The sequence below is a fragment of the Schistocerca americana genome, chromosome 7, assembly GCF_021461395.2.
Source record: "Schistocerca americana isolate TAMUIC-IGC-003095 chromosome 7, iqSchAmer2.1, whole genome shotgun sequence".
NCBI classification, from domain to species: domain Eukaryota; kingdom Metazoa; phylum Arthropoda; class Insecta; order Orthoptera; family Acrididae; genus Schistocerca; species Schistocerca americana.
Genome location: NC_060125.1, coordinates 289,960,571 through 289,979,736, shown reverse-complemented (window position 1 = coordinate 289,979,736; position 19,166 = coordinate 289,960,571). Strand labels below are relative to the sequence as shown.

The window sequence follows — 19,166 nt, the reverse complement described above, 5'->3', positions numbered from 1 at the left end:
GCTGTCTGGTGCTGTCTACATGAACAAAATGTTCGTTTAAGACATCACTGTCATCTAAGGCGTACACATGTTAAAATAATGTTCTGCAGTATTTTTTAAAGATTTAAAACCACGTACTTCCACGTACACAGCGAAAAGAAAAGATTGTACAGCTGGAAAGAGGACGTCGATTTTGATCCAATGACAGCGTATGCCACCTGGGGGGTAGTAGATGTACTGATAATGGTTTCATCGTCATTTGGCCTCAAACACCGTAGTGGCATAGCAACCAGTACGCCATCTGTGTATACCCTTTAATAGGCCAGAAGGCTCAGAGTGTTGTAACGTGTGAAGCAAACAGGCGACCACGCCACGAAGACGCACTCGTTCTTCCTACAGGCAATTGAACGAAATTGGAAGGGTAAAAATTGTGCTGTTCCGAGTTTAGGGATGGTAATTTGAGTATTGCCGTACAAGCTGGCCTTGCTGCTACAGACGTACAACGATGTTGGTATCAGTGTTCGCGCAAAATTCTCACACCCCTAGACGAGATTGTGCAGGGCGTGCAGAAACTTCCCTGCCCAGCACAGGGCCCGGGCAGGCCGGAGTAGCCGTGCGGTTCTAGGCACTACAGTCTGGAACCGAGCGACCGCTACGGTCGCAGGTTCTAATCCTGCCTCGGGCATGGATGTGTGTGATGTCCTTAGGTTAGTTAGGTTTAATTAGTTCTAAGTTCTAGGCGACTAATGTCCTCAGAAGTTAAGTCGCATAGTGCTCAGAGCCATTTGAACCATTTGAACGGGGCCCGCTCTTGTCTCCAATCGAGCAAGTGTGGGATACGATGGGCGTCTCACAGAACTACGATAACAAGTCGATCAGGTGTGACATAATGTATCAATAATCTCGACCTGCACGATCGACTGGATGCCAGAGTCAGCTCGTGCATTCCCACCCATGGAAGCTATACCACGTACCAATACGGGTGTTTCAACTAGGGTCGATACCTAGTACCTCAGAGCCTCTCGTGCCACTGATTTGCGTGTGTAATCATTTCATCTACTCCATATGCACTGTTACAATAATAAATCTTGAGTGAACTGGAAACTTCTAAAAAGGCGAATTGCTTTTCTTCTGGCAGTTTAACTTCGACGGAAATATGGGTATTTGGAGAATATTGAAAAAAATGCAACGTATTGTAAATAGCAATAGGAAACATGGGTATCTGAAAAATATCGGTAAAAATATGCAACACATTTTAAATAACATTGGTAAGTGGTCATATGATCCGGCTGTCTGTTCCATCTTAGTGCATTTAGTTGTGCTTCAAAAGTATCACCTGTCGCAGAGTAATAATAATGTGTGGTTCAATGGTCGGGCGTAACGTTTTTCAGTTGTACGCCACTTCAACGAGTTGTGTGTCTCTACGCCATTCCGCCAGGTGTGGCCGAGAGGTTCTAGGCGCTTCAGTCTGTAACCGCGTGACCTCTGCGGTCGCAGGTTCGAATCCTGCCTCGGGCATGGGTGTGTGTGATGTCCATATGTTAGTTACGTTTAAGTAGTTCTAAGTTCTAGGGGACTGATGACATCAGATGTTAAGTCCCATAGTGGTGAAAGGCATTTGAACCACTTTTTACGCCATTTATCGAACCGAGGAGAGGGGCTCTAGAGCTTAAGTGGATTCCGAAACACACGCCATAGCTGGTGACTCCTCATATTGCTGAGAGCTAGATTAAACGCAGAATGAAAATTTCCGTTATGTGGTCAGGCTACGAACCCGCGACCTCTCGCTTTCCTGACACGCTCTCTATTGCTGTACGACCAGGAACAATTGTATTAGGGTAAGCGACTGTCGTTCGCTGCCGACTCCTCCCTCCCTCCCCCCCCCCCCCCCCGTCCACTTCCCCACAGAGATGCTAAAGATGCTACTCCTACATACACGTGGAAAAATCTCTAGCAGCAGTGTTCAGAAATCACACGTGGAAACACCAGTGACATTGACAGCGATAGCGTAAAGATTAAGGTGACTACTGACGCTAAGCGAGAAATCCGCGCTCAAAGCCGGGTGTGTCATAAATTTCTAATTGTCACGAGATAATCCTCATGTTTACGCCTGCCACTGAAGCTGTGACTTATCGTGCAGGTGAAGTTCTGGATAACTTTCAACGAGCCTGCTGTGTTCGTGAGTGGCTACGCCAGCCAGGGAGGGCAGGCCCCCAGCCAACCTGCTCCAGGTATCGGCGATTACCTGTCGGCCCACACGGTCATCAAGGCGCATGCACGCGTCTACCACCTGTACCAAGAGCAATACAAGGCCACGCAGCAAGGTAAGTTCTGCAGGAGAGACTACACTGATGGCCATAGAAGTTGCAACACTGCATTTCTTCTTATTGTGGGTGGACAGTAGAGTACGTGTTATCACCAGACGACCATAACTATGGGTTCTTTGATTGGTCTGGGAGATGGATCATCTGAACTACGAGGGTTGTCCAGAAAGAAAGTTCCAATCGGTCGCTAAATGGAAACCACAGTTGAAATTAGAAACATTTTATTTGCAAGAGTTAGCTACACTTTCCAGCTACTTCTCCACATAGTCGCCGCTACGACTTAGACATCTGTCGGAGCGTTTTACCAAATTTCCTACACCATCGTCATAGAAGGCAGCCTCCTGTGCTTTCCGATACTTCTCTAGCTGGTCTATAGCGCGTAGCCTGCGCCCAAGTATTGCCTTCGTATCCAGCGTTTCCTGTGAACAGAGATGATAATCAGGACGAGCCAATTAGGGCTGCATTGTGGGTGATCGAACACTTCCCATCGAAAAGGCTGCAGGAGGGTCTTCACTGCCCCTGCAGAGTACAGATGAGAATTGCTGTGAAGAAGGAAGTGCGTGGCAGTTATGTTAGGCGGGCTGCATTCATTAAGGCCAAGCTTCTTAGCGGGCCCTCCTACATGGCGGGAGACATCGTTGTTCTAGGCACCTTTACTCGCTCACAGTGTGCTCACAACGGAAAAGAGCGTCTTGATGCGATCGGCAGACGTACTAGAGACACTAACCAACACATCTGTGCAAAGCTTCATCGGATCTTCACTGTGGTCTCCACTTCGCGACCGATCGGAACTTATTTCTGGACAACCCTGGTACAACGTATGAAATTTTAGTTCATTTCATTACATGGATGAATAAAAAGGTTCACTTAACTTGATACAATCCTTTGCCACAGGAGTGCCTCATAATTTACAAGTACCATAGACAATTGAAGCATTGCTGGATGCACTAATCTTGAAGTACAATTTTCAACTATTACAAAAATACGTTTCCACCTGAGACTTCTATAACACTTTAATCCTAACCGACGATGTTGCCAGCTTTAATTGAGGTCACAAACTGGGGCACAGAGCTTCCTTGCCTGACTCTGTATTGACCTAAATGCAAGAGCAGTGCTGTGCCGAGAAAGAGGGCGTGTCTTCTTCGTTGCGGATTGCAGCGCGGCATCGCTAATGTCTGTGGTATCGACGTGCCGTTTCCGGTTCTGACGTGGCACCAATACCATAATAGGTATACATGATTTAATTGGGAGTACACAGGACGCGACGTTTAACACCTGTAGTAACAACAGTGCTAACCAGGATGGACATCGAGTCAAAATGAGCTTGTACAATATATACGCCGGTAGGTCATGCCATGTTGTCTGAATACTATTCCACAGTCAGTGTGCCAGTCTTTCAACTACCCATGACCACCTGTTTTCAGTGAGTGATGGCCCTGGAGAACGTGATGATTAGGCGAACAACCGAACTTGGGAAAGCCTCAGATCCCGGTGTCACTCACCCAGAATTCTTCTTTTGCACTGCAACAAACATATGAAAAAGTGGCTGGCCGAATTCTTCACAAACATTCTGCGAATGGGCAACATACCGCATGACATGAAACGAGCGAAAGCTGTAGCCTTACCGAAACCAAGTAGAGCAAATGTAATACAGAAAGTTATCGACCCATAACTTTACTTAATCTGTTGTATAAGCTACTGGAAAGAATCTTGTGCACTATAATCTGTCACAAGATGTTCGAATACATGCCTGTTGAACAGGCAGAATTCATACCTAACCACAGCTGCACAGGTCCTCACCCTAACAACCCTCATAGAAGTCGAGTAACAGAATCGAGAGACATCATCAGTACTACTGATTGCTCTGAAAGCTGCATATGATACTGCATGAGCACAAAAGTGTCACACTGAATGTTCTGCAACTCATTCCAAGCCTAACACTTGTCAGTAACCGATTTTTCGAAGTACTAATGGGCAAAAAGATGAGGTTACAGAAGAAGCAAAGCAATGGGCTACCGCAAGGACGTGTTCCGATCCCTCTGCCGTTCACTTTGTACATATCCAAAATGCCTAGAAAAACATCAAGGATGTTTGACTATTGGGAGAGGGCAGAGAGATGTTGAAGTTACGCTTCAAGACATATATCCCATAGGTGCGCGACTGGAGAGAGATCTGGTAATCGAACAGGCCAAGGCAGCATATCGACGGCCTGTTGGCGAGCGCTATCCTGTCGGAAAGAACCCCCTGGAATGCTGTTCATGAATGACACCAGAACTGATCAAGTCACCAGATTGACTTTCGATGTGTTACTGTAGCGCCGACTGCTGCTCAAATTGCTGCTGCAGATGCAGTACGATGCGCCAAACCCACACGCCGAACGCCATAGTTCCCAACTACATAGTACCTTGTGACTGTCCCAAATGTAATCCTCTTGAGATTGTACATTCTTCTGACCACTGCTGCCGGCAATCATGCACACTGGCTACATTTGTGCCAAGTCTTTCTGCAATACTGCAGAAGAAATATCGAGCTACTCGTATACTACTACACGATCTCATTCAAACTCCTTGAGGTGTTCCTAATGGCGTCTTTGTCGGGTTAAAGCCAATCTTGAGTAACATCAACTCTTCGTGCCAGTTTGAGATTTGTTATGATCGGTAATTATGGTACTGCAATTTTAATGTTTAGTAGTTCTGTGACGTGCTGTTATTAATTTACATTCATCTTGCAAAGCAGTTTGATCACCTGGATATTACCACTTGTTTAATGCTTGAGGAAAATTATGCTAAAAAAAATAAAACAAGCTGAAAACACACTTACACAATGCACCTAAAACCCACTTCCTCGCCATCCCCATCCCAATATCCCAGTAGTGTAACAAGGTGATTTCTGGCTGAGATATCAATGTTATCCTCAAGGTAACAGATAAAAGAAGAATGCCAAGAATGCCCTGACTCTCCAGGCACATGGCAGGGTTCCATACCTTGGGCAGTTGTGAATACTGAAAGTCAATCATCTGCTGTGAGAGGCCTAGCCAAGATAAATCTAGGACAAGGCTCCCTTGTCGGCCAACAGAAATTCTACTCCCTTATCACACACCACTTTATGTAATTTCTGTAAGACTCTGTAGTGAAAGGAAGAAGCAGAGTTATCCTCCTCAGAAAACAGTCGTATAAAATACAAGGTATGTACATTGATGGTACGGTGAGCTACACTATGGGACAGTAATATGTACACTTACAGATACCTTGTAAACAAGGTATAAACGGAGAGTGCATTGGCATAGTTGTCATTTGTACTTGTGTTATCAGTGTGTGAAGGTGTACAACGAGATTATAGCCGCACCACAGGAATTAACAGACTCTGAACGCGAAATAGTAGGAGGAGCTAGGTGTTTGGGTCCTTCCATTTCGGAAATAGTTGGGAATTTAATATTCCAAGTTCCATAGTGTCAAGAGTGTACCGAGAATACCAAATTTCAGACATTACCTCTCACCATGTACAATTCAGTGGTGAGCAATTCAGTGGTCTACGGCTTTCATTTAACGACCAAGAGCAGCGGCGTTTGCGTGGAGTTGTCAGTCTAACACACAAGCAACATGACTTGAAATATCCGCAGAAATCAATGTGGGACTTAACGACGAACGTATCCCTTGGGACAGACCTGCGAAATGTGGTGTTAATGGGCAAGGGCAGCAGGTGACCGACGTGAGTGCCTTGGCTAGCAGCACAATACTGACTGCAGCGCCTCTCTTGGGCTCATAACCATATTGGAAAACCATGGTCTGGTCAAATGAGTCCTGATTTAAGTTGGAAAGACCTGATGGCAGGGTTTGAGTGGGGATGCAAAAAATGGCTCTGATCACTATGCGACTTAACTTCTGAGGTCATCAGTCGCCTAGAACTTAGAACTAATTAAACCTAACTAACCTAAGGACATCACACACATCCATGCCCGAGGCAGGATTCGAACCTGCGACCGTAGCGGTCGCTCGGGTCCAGACTGTAGCGCCTGGAACCGCACGGCCATCCCGGCCAGCTGGGGATGCAGACCCCACGAAACCATGTACCCAAGTGGTCATCAAGGCACTGTGTGAGATAGTGGTGATTGCACAATGGTGTGGGCTGTGTTTAGGTAAAATGAACTGGTTCCTCTGGTCCAAGTGACTCGATCATTCACTGGAAATGGTTATAGAGTCTTAAGCATGGCTGCAGCAGAAACTGTGCAAATGGAATAGAACCAGCTTTCAGTTGCGGAAGGTAGTAGTCAAAAGCTCTTCGCCCAGGTTTCAACTCATATAAATGGGCTTTCTTCAGAAGTGTTATTACGTTTTACACGCTGACCATAATGTGCCAGCAATCCGCCACTGGTCACACAAGCCACATGGTTGTTCTTAAGATAGTCTGTTTCCATTATGACTAAGCCTATTGAAAGGACATCATAGTCAGCGTATAAAACATAAGAAGAATTTTGAAGAAGACACATTTATATACGTTGAAACGTAGGTCAAAAGCTTTTGACTATTAACTTCCACAGTTAGTGGCTGTTTTTATTCCATATATAGGAAGTGGTTATGTTCAGTTACTTGGAGACATTTGCAGCCATCCATGATATTCATATACCCAAACAACGATGGAATATTTATGAATAACAACGCACCATGTTACCAGGCCGCAATTATTGGTTGGTTTGAAGAACGTTCTGTACAGTATACGAGAATGATTTCGCCACACAGGTCGCTTGGCATGAATCCCCTCGAACATTTATGGGACGTAATGGAGAGATCAGTTTATACACAAAAGTCCTGCACCAGCAACACATTCGCAATTGTTGACGGCAGAGGCAGCATGGGTAAATATTTGTGCAGGGGACTTCAAACGTCTTGTTGAGTCCAAGACATGTGGAGTTGCTGCACTCTACAGGGAAAAAGGAGGTACAACACTATAACGATACCATGAGGTATCCCACGACTTTTGTTGTTGCCTCAGTGTACTAAAAGTAATGATGCGATTTTTGCTGTAAGCACTTCCACCTTCCACTGCTATTTGCTATAAGTTTTCCGATTTTCCCATAATAACCACGCCTCTATTCCAAGAGATGTGTAAAGTGTGATTTTAAATGTTGAACCATTGCTGCAGCAGACTATTTCAACAAAATACACTGATAAACAAGTACCACATTATGATATTTTAACAAATATTACGTATATTAAGTAACACAATTCTGAAATGCAGCAAAAAATGTGCCCCGTGTTATGGATCTGTGATACCACTATAAGACTGTCCCTAGTAGATTCACAAATCGTAAATGTACGCTACAAGTAATTACCGCCTCCACAGGAGAGATAATACACTTTTATTTAAAAACGCGAGGGGGGACCACATCCTGTTGTCCCAGCTCTCTGCCGCTGCCTTTACAACGCCGCTCTTCATTGCAGCCGCCTATACTCGCGAGGGCGTAAAAAGGTCAACAACAAGTTCTGGCTCTGTTACCAGCTTCCAAGTGCGAAGAACTGACAGCTGCAGCCAATAAAAGTGGCCGACTACAGATCTGTCAGAACACTAAGGCTATCCCATTGAGCCGTTTAGAAAATCAGGTGACGTTATTGGTGAGGTGATAGCGCGAAGCTGCATTGAAGCTCTTGAGTTGGGTTGTTTGGGGGAAGAGACCAAACAGCGTTGTCATCGGTCTCATCGGATTAGGGAAGGACGGGGAAGGAAGTCGGCCATGCCCTGTGAAAGGAACAATCCCGGCATTTGGAGCGATTTAGGGAAATCACGGAAAACTTAGATCAGGATGGCCGGACAGGGGGTTGAACAGTCGTCCTCCCGAATTAGAGATCAGTGTGCTAACCACTGCGCCATCTCACTCGGTTGTAGCTGTTGAGTTAGAGTGCTGTTGATAACCAGCCCAACACTTAGCATAGGATAGGAAATGGTAGAGAAATTCACTTTATAAAAAAAGGTATGTGAAGCAATGATACAAGTACAAGAAAGGTTAAAGAGTGGATTAGAATTCAAGGTGAAAGGACATCAATGATAAGATTCGCTAATGACATTGCTATAAGCGAAAGTGTAGGAGAATTACGGGATATGTTGTATGGAATGGTCTGATAACTAGAGATTATGGACTAAGGGTAAATCGATGAACAAGGTGAGGTAGCGGAAATGACAACAGCGAGAATGTTAACACAAAAATGGGAAATCACGAAGGAGACAATATTATGGAATTCTGCTACCTATGTAGCAAAGTAGCCCACGATGTACGAAACAAGAATGACATTAAAAGTATACTGCCACTGGCAGAAAGGGCGTCTCTGACCAGGAGAAGTCTGTTAGTACCAAATATAGGCACTGAGGAAGAAATTTCTGAGACTGTGCGTTTGGAGCACAGAACTGGGCGATAATTGAACATGGAGTATGGTAAAATCAGAACAGAAGAGAATCTAAGCATTTGAGACGTGGTGGTACAGGTGAATGTTGAAAATTAAGTGGACCGATAAAGTAATCAACGAGGCGGTTCTCCGCAGAACCGTCGAGGAAATAAATACATGAAAAACACTTACATGAAGAAGTGACTGGATTATAGGACATAAGACGTAAGGGAATACATGCCCTAGTACTAGAGGGAGCATTAGAGAAAGACAGATACTGGAATACATCCAGCCAATAATTATATACATAAGTTTCAAGTGCTACTCTGAGATGAAAAGTTTTCCATAGGAAATGAATTCCATTTGGGCCACAGCAAAGAAGTTCGAAGACTGAGGACACAAAAAACATGTGTAGCAGTCCCTGGTGTCCATACGGGGAAGCAGGCTGAAGAGAGTACAGCGCTGGCACTCGTGATTTTGTGATACACATTCCACAGCCACAGATCCCCACCAGTCTCTGGCCACGACGAAAAGCGGCAGGTCTATGACACGTGGTGAGATCACCCCCTTTGTGTGTTATGAGAGGAGGAAAACTCCTCTCCCTCCACTGAACCAATAAGAATCAAGTCTCCTGCTCTCTCCCCCTGCCCCCTCTTAGCTCTAGAGCCCCGTTGTTTCTTCCCTGTCCGTTGCAGTTAGAGGAAGGAACAGCAGCACCAGAGTTATCCTATGGAAAAACTGTTTGAGACCAGGGTATTTCATTCTTAAGTCACTTACATTTCTGTATTCCAGTCCATTCCCGAACAATTTTGTTCTTCCTTGTTCCATCGATCACTTAAAGTACATCTTCTGTTATCGTATGTTCCTTTGCAGTTACCTTCTTTGTAGTTATACTTGTCTTTCGAACTTCTGCAAGTGGCCTGTCTAGAGACACCCATTCCTCTTTCACTGGATTGCCTGTTGTGGCATTCATTATCAGGTATCTACCGGGTGATCAAAAAGTTAGTATAAAACTGAAAACTTAATAAACCACGGAATAATGTAGATAGAGAAGTAAAAATTGACATACGTGCTTGGACCGACATAGGGTTTTCTTTGAACAAAAAAAAAAGTTTTTCTAGACGCGTGAAAGATCTCATGCGCGCCTCGTTTGGTGATGATCGTGTGCTCAGCCGCCACTTCCGTCATGCTTGGCCTCCCAGGTCTCCAGACCTCAGTCCGTGAGATTATTGGCTTTGGGGTTACCTGAAGTCGCAAGTGTATCGTAATCGACCGACATCTCTAGGGATGTTGAAAGACAACATCCGACGCCAATGTCTCACCATAACTCCGGACATGCTTTACAGTCTGTTCAACTGCTCTTCCAAGTCCTTTGCTGTCTCTGACAGAATTACAATTTCATCGGCGAACCTTAAAGTTTTTATTTCTTCTCCATGGATTTAAATACCTACTCCAAATTTTTCTTTAGTTTCCTTTTCTGCTTGCTCAATATACAGATTGAATAACATCGGGGAGAGGCTACAACCCTGTCTCACTCCCTTCCCAACCACTGCTTCCCTTTCGTGTCCCTTGACTCTTATAACTGCCATCTGGTTTCTGTACAAATTGTAAATAGCTTTTCGCTCCCTGTATTTTACCCCTATCACCTTCAAAATTTGAAAGAGAGTATTCCAGTCAACATCAAAAGCTTTCTCTAAGTCTACAAACGCTAGGAACGTAGGTTTGCCTTTCCTTAATCTAGCTTCTAAGATGAGTCGTAGGGTCAGTAGTTCGTTTGTTTTCACATCTGTCCGCACCTGCTGTCTTTGGGATTGGTATTATTATATTCTTCTTGATGTCTGAAGGTATTTCGCCTGTCTCATACATCTTGCTCACCAGATGGTAGAGTTTTGTCAGGAATGACTCTCCCAAGGCTGCCAGTAGTTCTAATGGAATGATGTCTACTGCCGGAGCTTTGTTGCGACTCAGGTCTTTCAGTGCTCTGTCAAACTCTTCACGCAGTATCATATCTTCCATTTCATCTTCATCTACACCGTCTTCCATTTCCATAATATTGTCCTCAAGAACATCGCCCTTGTATAGACCCACTATATACTCCTTCCACCTTTCTGCTTTCCCTCCTTTGCATAGAACTGGGTTTCCATCTGAGCTCTTGATATTCATACAAGTGGCTCTCTTTTCTCCAAAGGGCTCTTTAATTTTCCTGTACGCAGTATCTATCTTACCCCTAGTGAGATAAGCCTCTACATCCTTACATTTGTCCTCTAGCCATTCCTGCTTAGCCATTTTGCACTTCCTGTCGATCTCATTTTTGAGACGTAATCCAGCTGAAATTGTCCCTTGTTTCCAGACCTTTTCAAAGCATACCTTTCCCTCCCCTGATTCTGGGACAGTTTACTCGTCTTTACTGCCTGAAATTAGTTGTAGAAGTCTAGCAGACTTTCATTTCTCTCATTGCTACTATCAAACCCGTTTACTCCAGTGACTCCTCCTTCTATTCGTTCCATTATTACAGTAATTGATTTTCATCTCCCCTTCCATAGTGAATTACACATCAGACAACCTCATACCCTTTTTTTATCTCTACATCTTCTGACTGTGACATTTTTGTTGGCGTTGGTTGCTTTTGATTGTGATGAGAAGTATCCTAGCACTTTTCAGACTCTTGCTTTCCTCTTGCCATGTCGTGTTACCCTTTCGTTGGTCTTTTAATCCTTTGGTCATGGTTAACTTCCCTTGCCAGTTGCCTCCCTGCCCCTCCCTCCGCCTCCGCCCTCTTCCCCCCCCCCCCCCCCCCCCAAAAAAAGATCCGAATCAGTGAGTAATCCTGAATCTTTTGCGGTTGGAGAGATCACCAAGTTACTTATTCAGTTATAGATATCATGTCATTGTGATCAAATTTTATGTGCCTGTAATGATACGGTTTCCATTGCCTTCTGCATCGTCGTGTCATTGATTGTCGGAGACTCTCCTAACTTTCAGAGTCAGTTTAGCACTTCAAGGGCAATAGTGTACGAACGCCGAGATGGTTTGTTTCAACAGCTGGTACTCGTACTCCTTCTACGTGACCACGACGTAGACTCAAAGTTTTTATTTCAAGTACTGAACATTACGTCTACGAAAACAACAGTATTTACTAAAGTCAGAGTTAAACTGAGTATTTGATCATATTACAGCCGTATTAGCCATGCACTCTTTTTCAAGCACTGATCATAGTATCCCACTTCGATCGGAGTCATAATTTCGGGCTACGAATGACGATGATATTCGCAGCTGTGGAGCGATAGGCAGTCGCATTCGATTTGCTAGATTAATGAAGTGAGCGATAAAACTTCGTATTTTTCTTATTTCAGGTTACGTGGGCATCACGCTGAACAGCGACTGGAACGAACCAGCCAGCAACTCAACCGAAGACATCGAAGCAGCTGAACGCGCCCGCCAGTTCCAGGTATTGTTCACTTTCAACGAAAAGTCCTCTCAGAGAAGCGTCTCTTAATTCTATACCTGTCAGAGACGCCGCGTTACTTCAGACTTGGTCTTTCGAACGGGAGTCAGTGGCGAGCAAACTGCTGCTATTACTCCACCTTTTTTTTTTTTTCTTCCTCAGGCAAGGAAGTTCTCATTCAGACGTCTCATGTGTATGGCAAGTCCATTCCATTGTCGTACCATTATTCCACGCAAGTCCATTTCCATTGTAACTATCGACCAGCTTCTGAAAATATGTTTTAATCATCCTGAACCAGTATCACTACCTAAGAATTTTAAAAGCTTGTCATTTATACGAAGACAGTAACTTGTTCTCGAAAGAACAGTTACTGTTGATGACCGTGTAGCTTTTCCCTGGAATAGGTGATCACTAACTGACAACCTCAGCTGCCGACAGGTGTTATTGATATACCTCGATGTGGACAGCTGAAAATGTCTGCCCCGACCGGGACTCGAACCCGGGATCTCCTGCTTACATGGCAGACGCTCTATCCATCTGAGCCATCGAGGACACAGATGGATAGCGCGACTGCAGGGACTTATCCCTTGCACGCTTCCCGTGAGACTCACATTCCCAACTGTCCACAATTCTACATATGTTTTGTACCTTATAGACATTTGCCCACCCACTCATCACTCGCGCACGCTTTGGCGATTCCCGTAAGAGTTTGGGCAACCTGTGCGCATTCGCACAGACGAAGGTCAATGGCTGGGTAGCTTTTAACTGTATATACGAAGACAGTGGGTGGGCAAATGTCTATAATGTGCAATACATATGTAGAATTGTGGACAGTTGGGAATGTGAGTCTCACGGGAAGCGTGCAAGGGATAAGTCCCTGCAGTCGCACTATTCATCTGTGTCCTCGGTGGCTCAGATGGATAGAGCGTCTGCCATGTAAGCAGGAGATCCCGGGTTCGAGTCCCGGTCGGGGCTCACATTTTCAGCTGTCCACATCGAGGTATATCAACAACACCCGTCGGCAGCTGAGGTTGTCAGTTAGTCATCATTTAGCTTGTCATTTGTCTCCGTAATACCAATCACGTTAAAATTAAGGCATTACGACTTGTTAACACAACGATTACCAACGTAACTGGGCTCTTTGGAATCTGGTGTAACTCTACATTTCCTGTGTATCGTAGAGTTAGAATCCATAGGCACGCCATTAATGAGGGTGGTGACGTAAGCGGCACATCAAGTGATACCTCCCCACCTCATTTTTCAAATTTAGAAGGCAAATTACACATAAATGCTGATACGTTACGTATCTAAAAAGAAACAGAGACTTTTTGAATAATCCACTGTCTATAACACGTGATGATATTTTATTTATTTGTTTGTTTCAGGAAGATAGTGGATCATAACCCCGCAGCTACTGTTAATATATGGCTAAACTCGAGTTTTTAAATACTATTCACGTTTAGTTATGATATCATGTGAGTAAAAATTAGACGTTACAGATGTACAACACAGTTTCTATATGAGGTTGAACGTCTATTTTGTGTCAGGACCAGTAACGCAATTCTGTACTGTGAAACAAATTATTCTTTACTTATCTGCGGACTATGCAAGTGAATCACTCAAACTATAATTCAGCCCAACCTAGGAGTAGGTTTTCCGTTTGCTAGTTTTGCTATTCTTAATAATTAGCAACCAATGCTGTGCTATGGCAATAAAGTCATGAAATGTTCAATTGACTTTTTTATTAGAGCATGTTACGCGTTTCGAGATTACACCCATCTTCAGACATCACAAACTTCAACTTTAGTAGAGCATGTTACGCGTTTCGGGATTGCACCCATCTTAAGACATCACAAACTTCAACACCTTCCTAACCAACCAGGCGTACAGCCTTGACCACTCAAATAAAGTGTCGAATAACAAATGACTGCGAGACAAGCGTGTAAATCGTACACTATGGCGGTGGACAGAATTGTAGTGGCATTCAGTGCAATTGTGACATCGTTAACCCACCTTACAGCTCACATAGAATTCTAAGTTCCGGCCTTTTTTCTTAGTACGTGTCGGCACCTTGCTATCTGAAGCGTCTCCGAGCCCGAGGATGATATTTCAGGGATCCACGCTTTTGCAGTATTACAGAGGAAGGCAGTAGGCGCCTTTGAGCCAAATTTCAAACCTCTGTGACGTAGTGACCCTTCAGTTGTGTCCCACAGAATACATCCAGAAAATGAATTGATCGCAAGGCACAGTACAGCTGTAGATAAACTGTGGCACCAATACACGTGGTAATGTATAGTGCATGTGTCTCCTTGCTCCTCAGGTTGGACTCTATGCTCACCCCATCTTCACCGAGGAGGGCGACTACCCTCCAGTGATGCGGGAGCGTGTGGACGCCAACAGCGCCGCAGAGGGAAGGCCCCGCTCCAGGCTGCCTTCTTTCACCAGTGACGAAGTCGCCTACATCAGGGGTTAGTTACTTAATTACCTAGTTACATGTTCCACAGATAACTAGAACGAATTTTTTTGTCCAAAAAATATGCAATGAGTAGATTCACAGAATGTGCGTAGATGATCAGTTTCGGTTAATGGTTACATGCTGCCCGTTTACGTGTCCCACCATGGCATACTGGCCTAAATTTAGCGCTAGTGAACTGATTGTTTTTGAGTCACACTCGTGCAAGTACACGCAGCACTAGCTTTTTTTACAGGATATTAATTCCTAAATAACAACTGGATCATGGAAGAGGGGGACTTCACCTGAGGAAATGATACTTGGTTAGATTTAATACTTGCTGTGCCAACTGTTACATATTGCATGTTTTTGGGAAAAAGATCATACATTTTAGTTGATGCATATTGAACTAGTTGATGAGCCACCGGGAGTTTAAAGGATGAGTAATAAGGGTCATTACTTTCTTCTACTGCTGAATGTGTGGATATTGCTGATCTGCTCTAATTGTGGTGGATTACTTACGAGGAATTTCTATTAGCGAATATTTTTGTTCTGAAGATGCAGTTAAAATGTCCCACTTCTTGCAGAGGTACCTACAAGTTCACTGCAGGTCAAGAAGATATATAACTTTTACTGGTCGCTCTTTTGCAATCAATACTTCGTTTCTAAGCGACAAGTTTGTCCACGAAATTACTCCATAAGACGTTACTGAATGGAAATGTACAATATACGTGAGATTCTTGAACTGATTGTTTCCAATACGAAGAATAAAAGTGGGTAAACGTAATTGTTTGAGTGTAGCAGTAATTTTTATCTTACAGTTCAACTTTTCATCAGTATGTAAGTCAAAAATTATAAAAATTCTACACTTTTTACTGATTCTTGTACATGTGGTACATCGATTGCTTGTATGACTCTAAATATAGTGTAGAACTGTATAAAATATTTTTTCTCAGATTTTAAGAAGAGTTCATTTCAGGAGAAACTCTTGCAATTACTTGAAGAAAAAGTGCTCAAGAATTACTTCTGTTACTTCCTCTCTAATGGGATTTATTGTAATACCAGTACAATTTGCAGAAAATGCTAATCCTTCCTGATGACTTTTCAGTGTAATGTCATTTGCATGTATAAGGAAAAAGAGAAGACCGAAAATTAAAACCTGTGGGACTCTCTTCGCGATTCCTCCTTCGTCTTCCAACATTGACTCAATTATACAGCACAGTTTGGTAATCCCCACCAAGCTACGTGTTCTCAGCACACATATCCCCCTGCAGGTCCGGGGTAAGAATAGGCCCGAGGTATTCCTGCCTGTCGTACGAGGCGACTAACAGGAGTTTCAACCGTTTCGGCCTTCCGTGTGATGGTCCCCCTTGGGGTTTGACCTCCATTTTTCAAAATTCTACAGAAGTACGAGCCTTTTGGGGAAGGACACCTTACGTGGTGTACCACTGGTCCTAAGTGCACTAAGACCTTGGCACTCAGCATTGCACCGGCGTTGTAACCATACCCACTATTCCTCAAATTGGGCCTAAACGCCTGATGGGTTGTCCAAGTTACGCCCATAGTGCATCTCCATCTGCACCAGCGATCGTGATGGACTTTCCATGGCACCAGAAATCCAGCACAGTAGCCAGCCCGTTGTGGTGGGGTCGTCATGTACCCTCTAGGTTGTAGCCCCCTGACAACACAGGGATCGTACTGCCGATACCTGAGCTGCACCCTCCCCACGTCGGCCAAGGAGTAGATGCCCGTCTCCTTGGGGCATCAGGATTCCCGGCAATGGTCATCCTGCCAGGTGGCCCTTGCTGCGGCTGGGTGGCGCCCGTGGGGAGAGCCCCTGGTCGGAGTGGGTGGTATCGGGGCGGACGTTTCGCAGATGAAACGTCAACACGTATCAGGTCGCTCTGCGGCCGAGTCTTTCAAAAGGAAAGGTACTGTCTCTGGTTCTAGTTCTCGTTCTCCTGCCCTTTCCCCCTTGGCCACTCCCTGGGAGGAGGGACAGGCCCGCCGGCTTGGGGCGAAGTACTTCCCCCGCTATTTGGTCTGTTCTCGAACTGATGGGGGGACATTCGCCACCTCCAAGCCCATGTTCTTTGTTCAGCACATTGAGGACATCTTCGGCGAAATCGAGGCTCTCAGCAAGATGCGTTCAGGGTCCGTTCTTATCAAGACCACCTACGCCACACAGTCGGTGGCGCTCCAGGCGTGCGACCGCCTAGGGGACATCCTAGTATCCATTGTCCCACATCTGGCACTAAATAGGACGCAGGGGGTTATTTTTCATCGTGACCTCCTGCTACAATCTGATGAGGAGCTCAGGGTCAACCTGGAGCGCCGAGGCGTGCATTTTGTCCGGCGAGTCCAGCACGGCCCCAAAGACCATCGCATCGACACCGGGGCCTTTATCCTCGCCTTCGAGGGGGACATTCTCCCAGAGAAGGTAAAGGTGATGTGCTACCGGTGTGACGTGCGACCTTATGTCCCGCCTCCTATGCGCTGTTTTAGGTGTTTGCGCTTTGGGCACATGTCGTCACGGTGTGAGGCTGAGCCCCTTTGTGGCGATTGTGGACGTCCTCTTCGTGAGGAACATACATGCACCCCACCACCTCGGTGCATTAATTGTCCTGGCGTCCACTCGCCTAGATCCTCAGACTGCCCCGCATATCAGAAGGAGAAGAAGATACAAGAAATCCAAACTTTGGATCGGCTCTCTTATTCTGAGGCCAGGAAAAAGTATAACCGCCTCCATCCCGTGCCATTGACCACTTCGTTTGCCTCAGTTGTGTCCACTCCTTCCGCAGTATCCTCACCCCTATCCTGTCCCCCCTCCGCCTCCTCCGCCCATCAGGGGGCTCTGCCTCCGCCTCCCAAATCCCTCCCTTCCAAATCCTCCCCCCCCCCCGTGGCCCCCGCCCCCTCTGCCCCAGGGGCCAACCCTTCCTCCTCCTCCTCTCCCCACGCCACCTGAGAAGCAATCCTCTTCTCAGGTGTCCATCGGGGAAACGTTCCGGACCCCAGCTTCCGAGGTCCGGCGTTCCAAAACGGACCCCGCGCGTGAGGACCTTCTTCGGGTCCAGCCCACCATCCCTGTGCCTCCTCGGCCTTCCAAGAAGGCCTCCAAGATGAAGTCTCTGTCCCCCTCTCCACCCCAGCGCGTTTCGTCTGACGCTCCATCCGTGAGTCGCTGCTCCCGGCCGTCCTCAGTTTCGCCGGGACGCTCTGCTGCCAGGCGCTCAGCTGGCCTTTCGTCAGCAAATGATGCTGCCCCTCCTACACAACCAGGGACAGCGGCCGCAGCTGGCGACGAGTCGATGGATCCGGATCCGCCTCCCGTCGGTTGTAGCGTTGTTCCCTCGCAACCTGGCCCTCCGCGGCCGTCGAGGTGACCAGCTCTTCCCCCGTCTCGTTCCCCCAACTTTTTGACTAGAAATGGCGTTGTTTCATTGGAACATAAGAGGTATTCGATCTAATCGGGAGGAATTACAACTGCTCCTCCGCCTGCACTGTCTGCTCGTCCTTGGTCTCCAGGAAACCAAGTTGCGCCCGACTGACCGTATTGCCTTTACCCACTATACCTCGGAGCGGTATGACCTCACCCCTGTGGACGGTATCCCAGTTCATGGTGGGGTCATGTTGCTCGTTCGGGACGATGTCTGTTACCATCCCATCCCATTGACCACCCCACTCCAAGCAATAGCTGTCGGCACTACTTTTTCTGCTTTTACTTTTTCAGTTTGTACCATCTACACTCCACCGTCATCTGCTGTTAGTCGGGCTGACATGATGCACCTGATCGTTCAGCTTCCCCCGCCGTTCTTATTGTTTGGCGACTTCAATGCCCATCATCCCCTTTGGGGCTCTCCTGCATCCTGTCAAAGAGGCTCACTCTTGGCGGATGTCTTCAACCATCTCAATCTTGTCTGCCTCAATACCGACGCCCCGACTTTCCTCTTGGACTCTACTCATACCTACTCCCACTTGGACCTCTCGATCTGTTCTACCACTCTTGCCCGTCGGTTCGAGTGGTATGTCCTTTCTGACACCTATTCGAGCGACCACTTCCCCTGTGTCGTTCGTCTCCTGCACCACACCCCATCCCCACGTCCTTCGAGCTGGAACATACTGAAAGCTGACTGGGGACTTTACTCGTCCCTGGCGACCTTTCCGGACCACGATTTTCCCAGTTGTGACAGTCAGGTCGAGTACCTCACGGCTGTTATCATCAATGCTGCCGAACGTTCCATTCCTCGTACTACTTCTTCTTCACGTCGCGTTTCCGTCCCCTGGTGGAACGAGGCTTGTAGGGACGCTATCCGTGCTCGACGACGTGCTTTACGCACCTTTCGCCGCCATCCTACGTTGGCGAATTGTATTGAATACAAACGACTCCGAGCGCAATGCCGTAGAGTCATCAAAGACAGCAAAAAAGCTTGTTGGGCCTCCTTCACCAGCTCCTTTAACAGTTTTACTCCCTCTTCCGTCGTTTGGGGTAGCCTGCGCCGGCTGTCGGGCATTAAGGCCCACTCCTCGGTACCTGGCCTGACCTCAGGTAATGAGGTCCTTGTTGATCCTGTGGCTGTCTCCAACGCCTT

The 19,166-nt window shown here is 46.1% G+C and overlaps 1 protein-coding gene and 2 non-coding genes across 3 annotated transcripts in view; 2 read left to right on the top strand and 1 right to left on the bottom strand.

Annotated features, from left to right (window-relative positions):
• Positions 1-19,166, top strand: part of LOC124622882 (myrosinase 1-like) — a 96,067-nt gene that overhangs the window by 40,971 nt on the left and 35,930 nt on the right. Inside the window, exons 5-7 of the mRNA XM_047148675.1 lie at positions 2,120-2,303; positions 12,031-12,125; positions 14,443-14,590. Of these exons, the coding sequence (XP_047004631.1) occupies positions 2,120-2,303; positions 12,031-12,125; positions 14,443-14,590 (427 nt within the window). The remainder of the gene's footprint in view (positions 1-2,119; positions 2,304-12,030; positions 12,126-14,442; positions 14,591-19,166) is intronic.
• Trnat-ugu lies at positions 12,601-12,674 on the bottom strand. Its single transcript has one exon. It is a non-coding gene; the product is annotated as a tRNA-Thr (tRNA).
• Positions 13,024-13,097, top strand: Trnat-ugu. The gene has a single exon. It is a non-coding gene; the product is annotated as a tRNA-Thr (tRNA).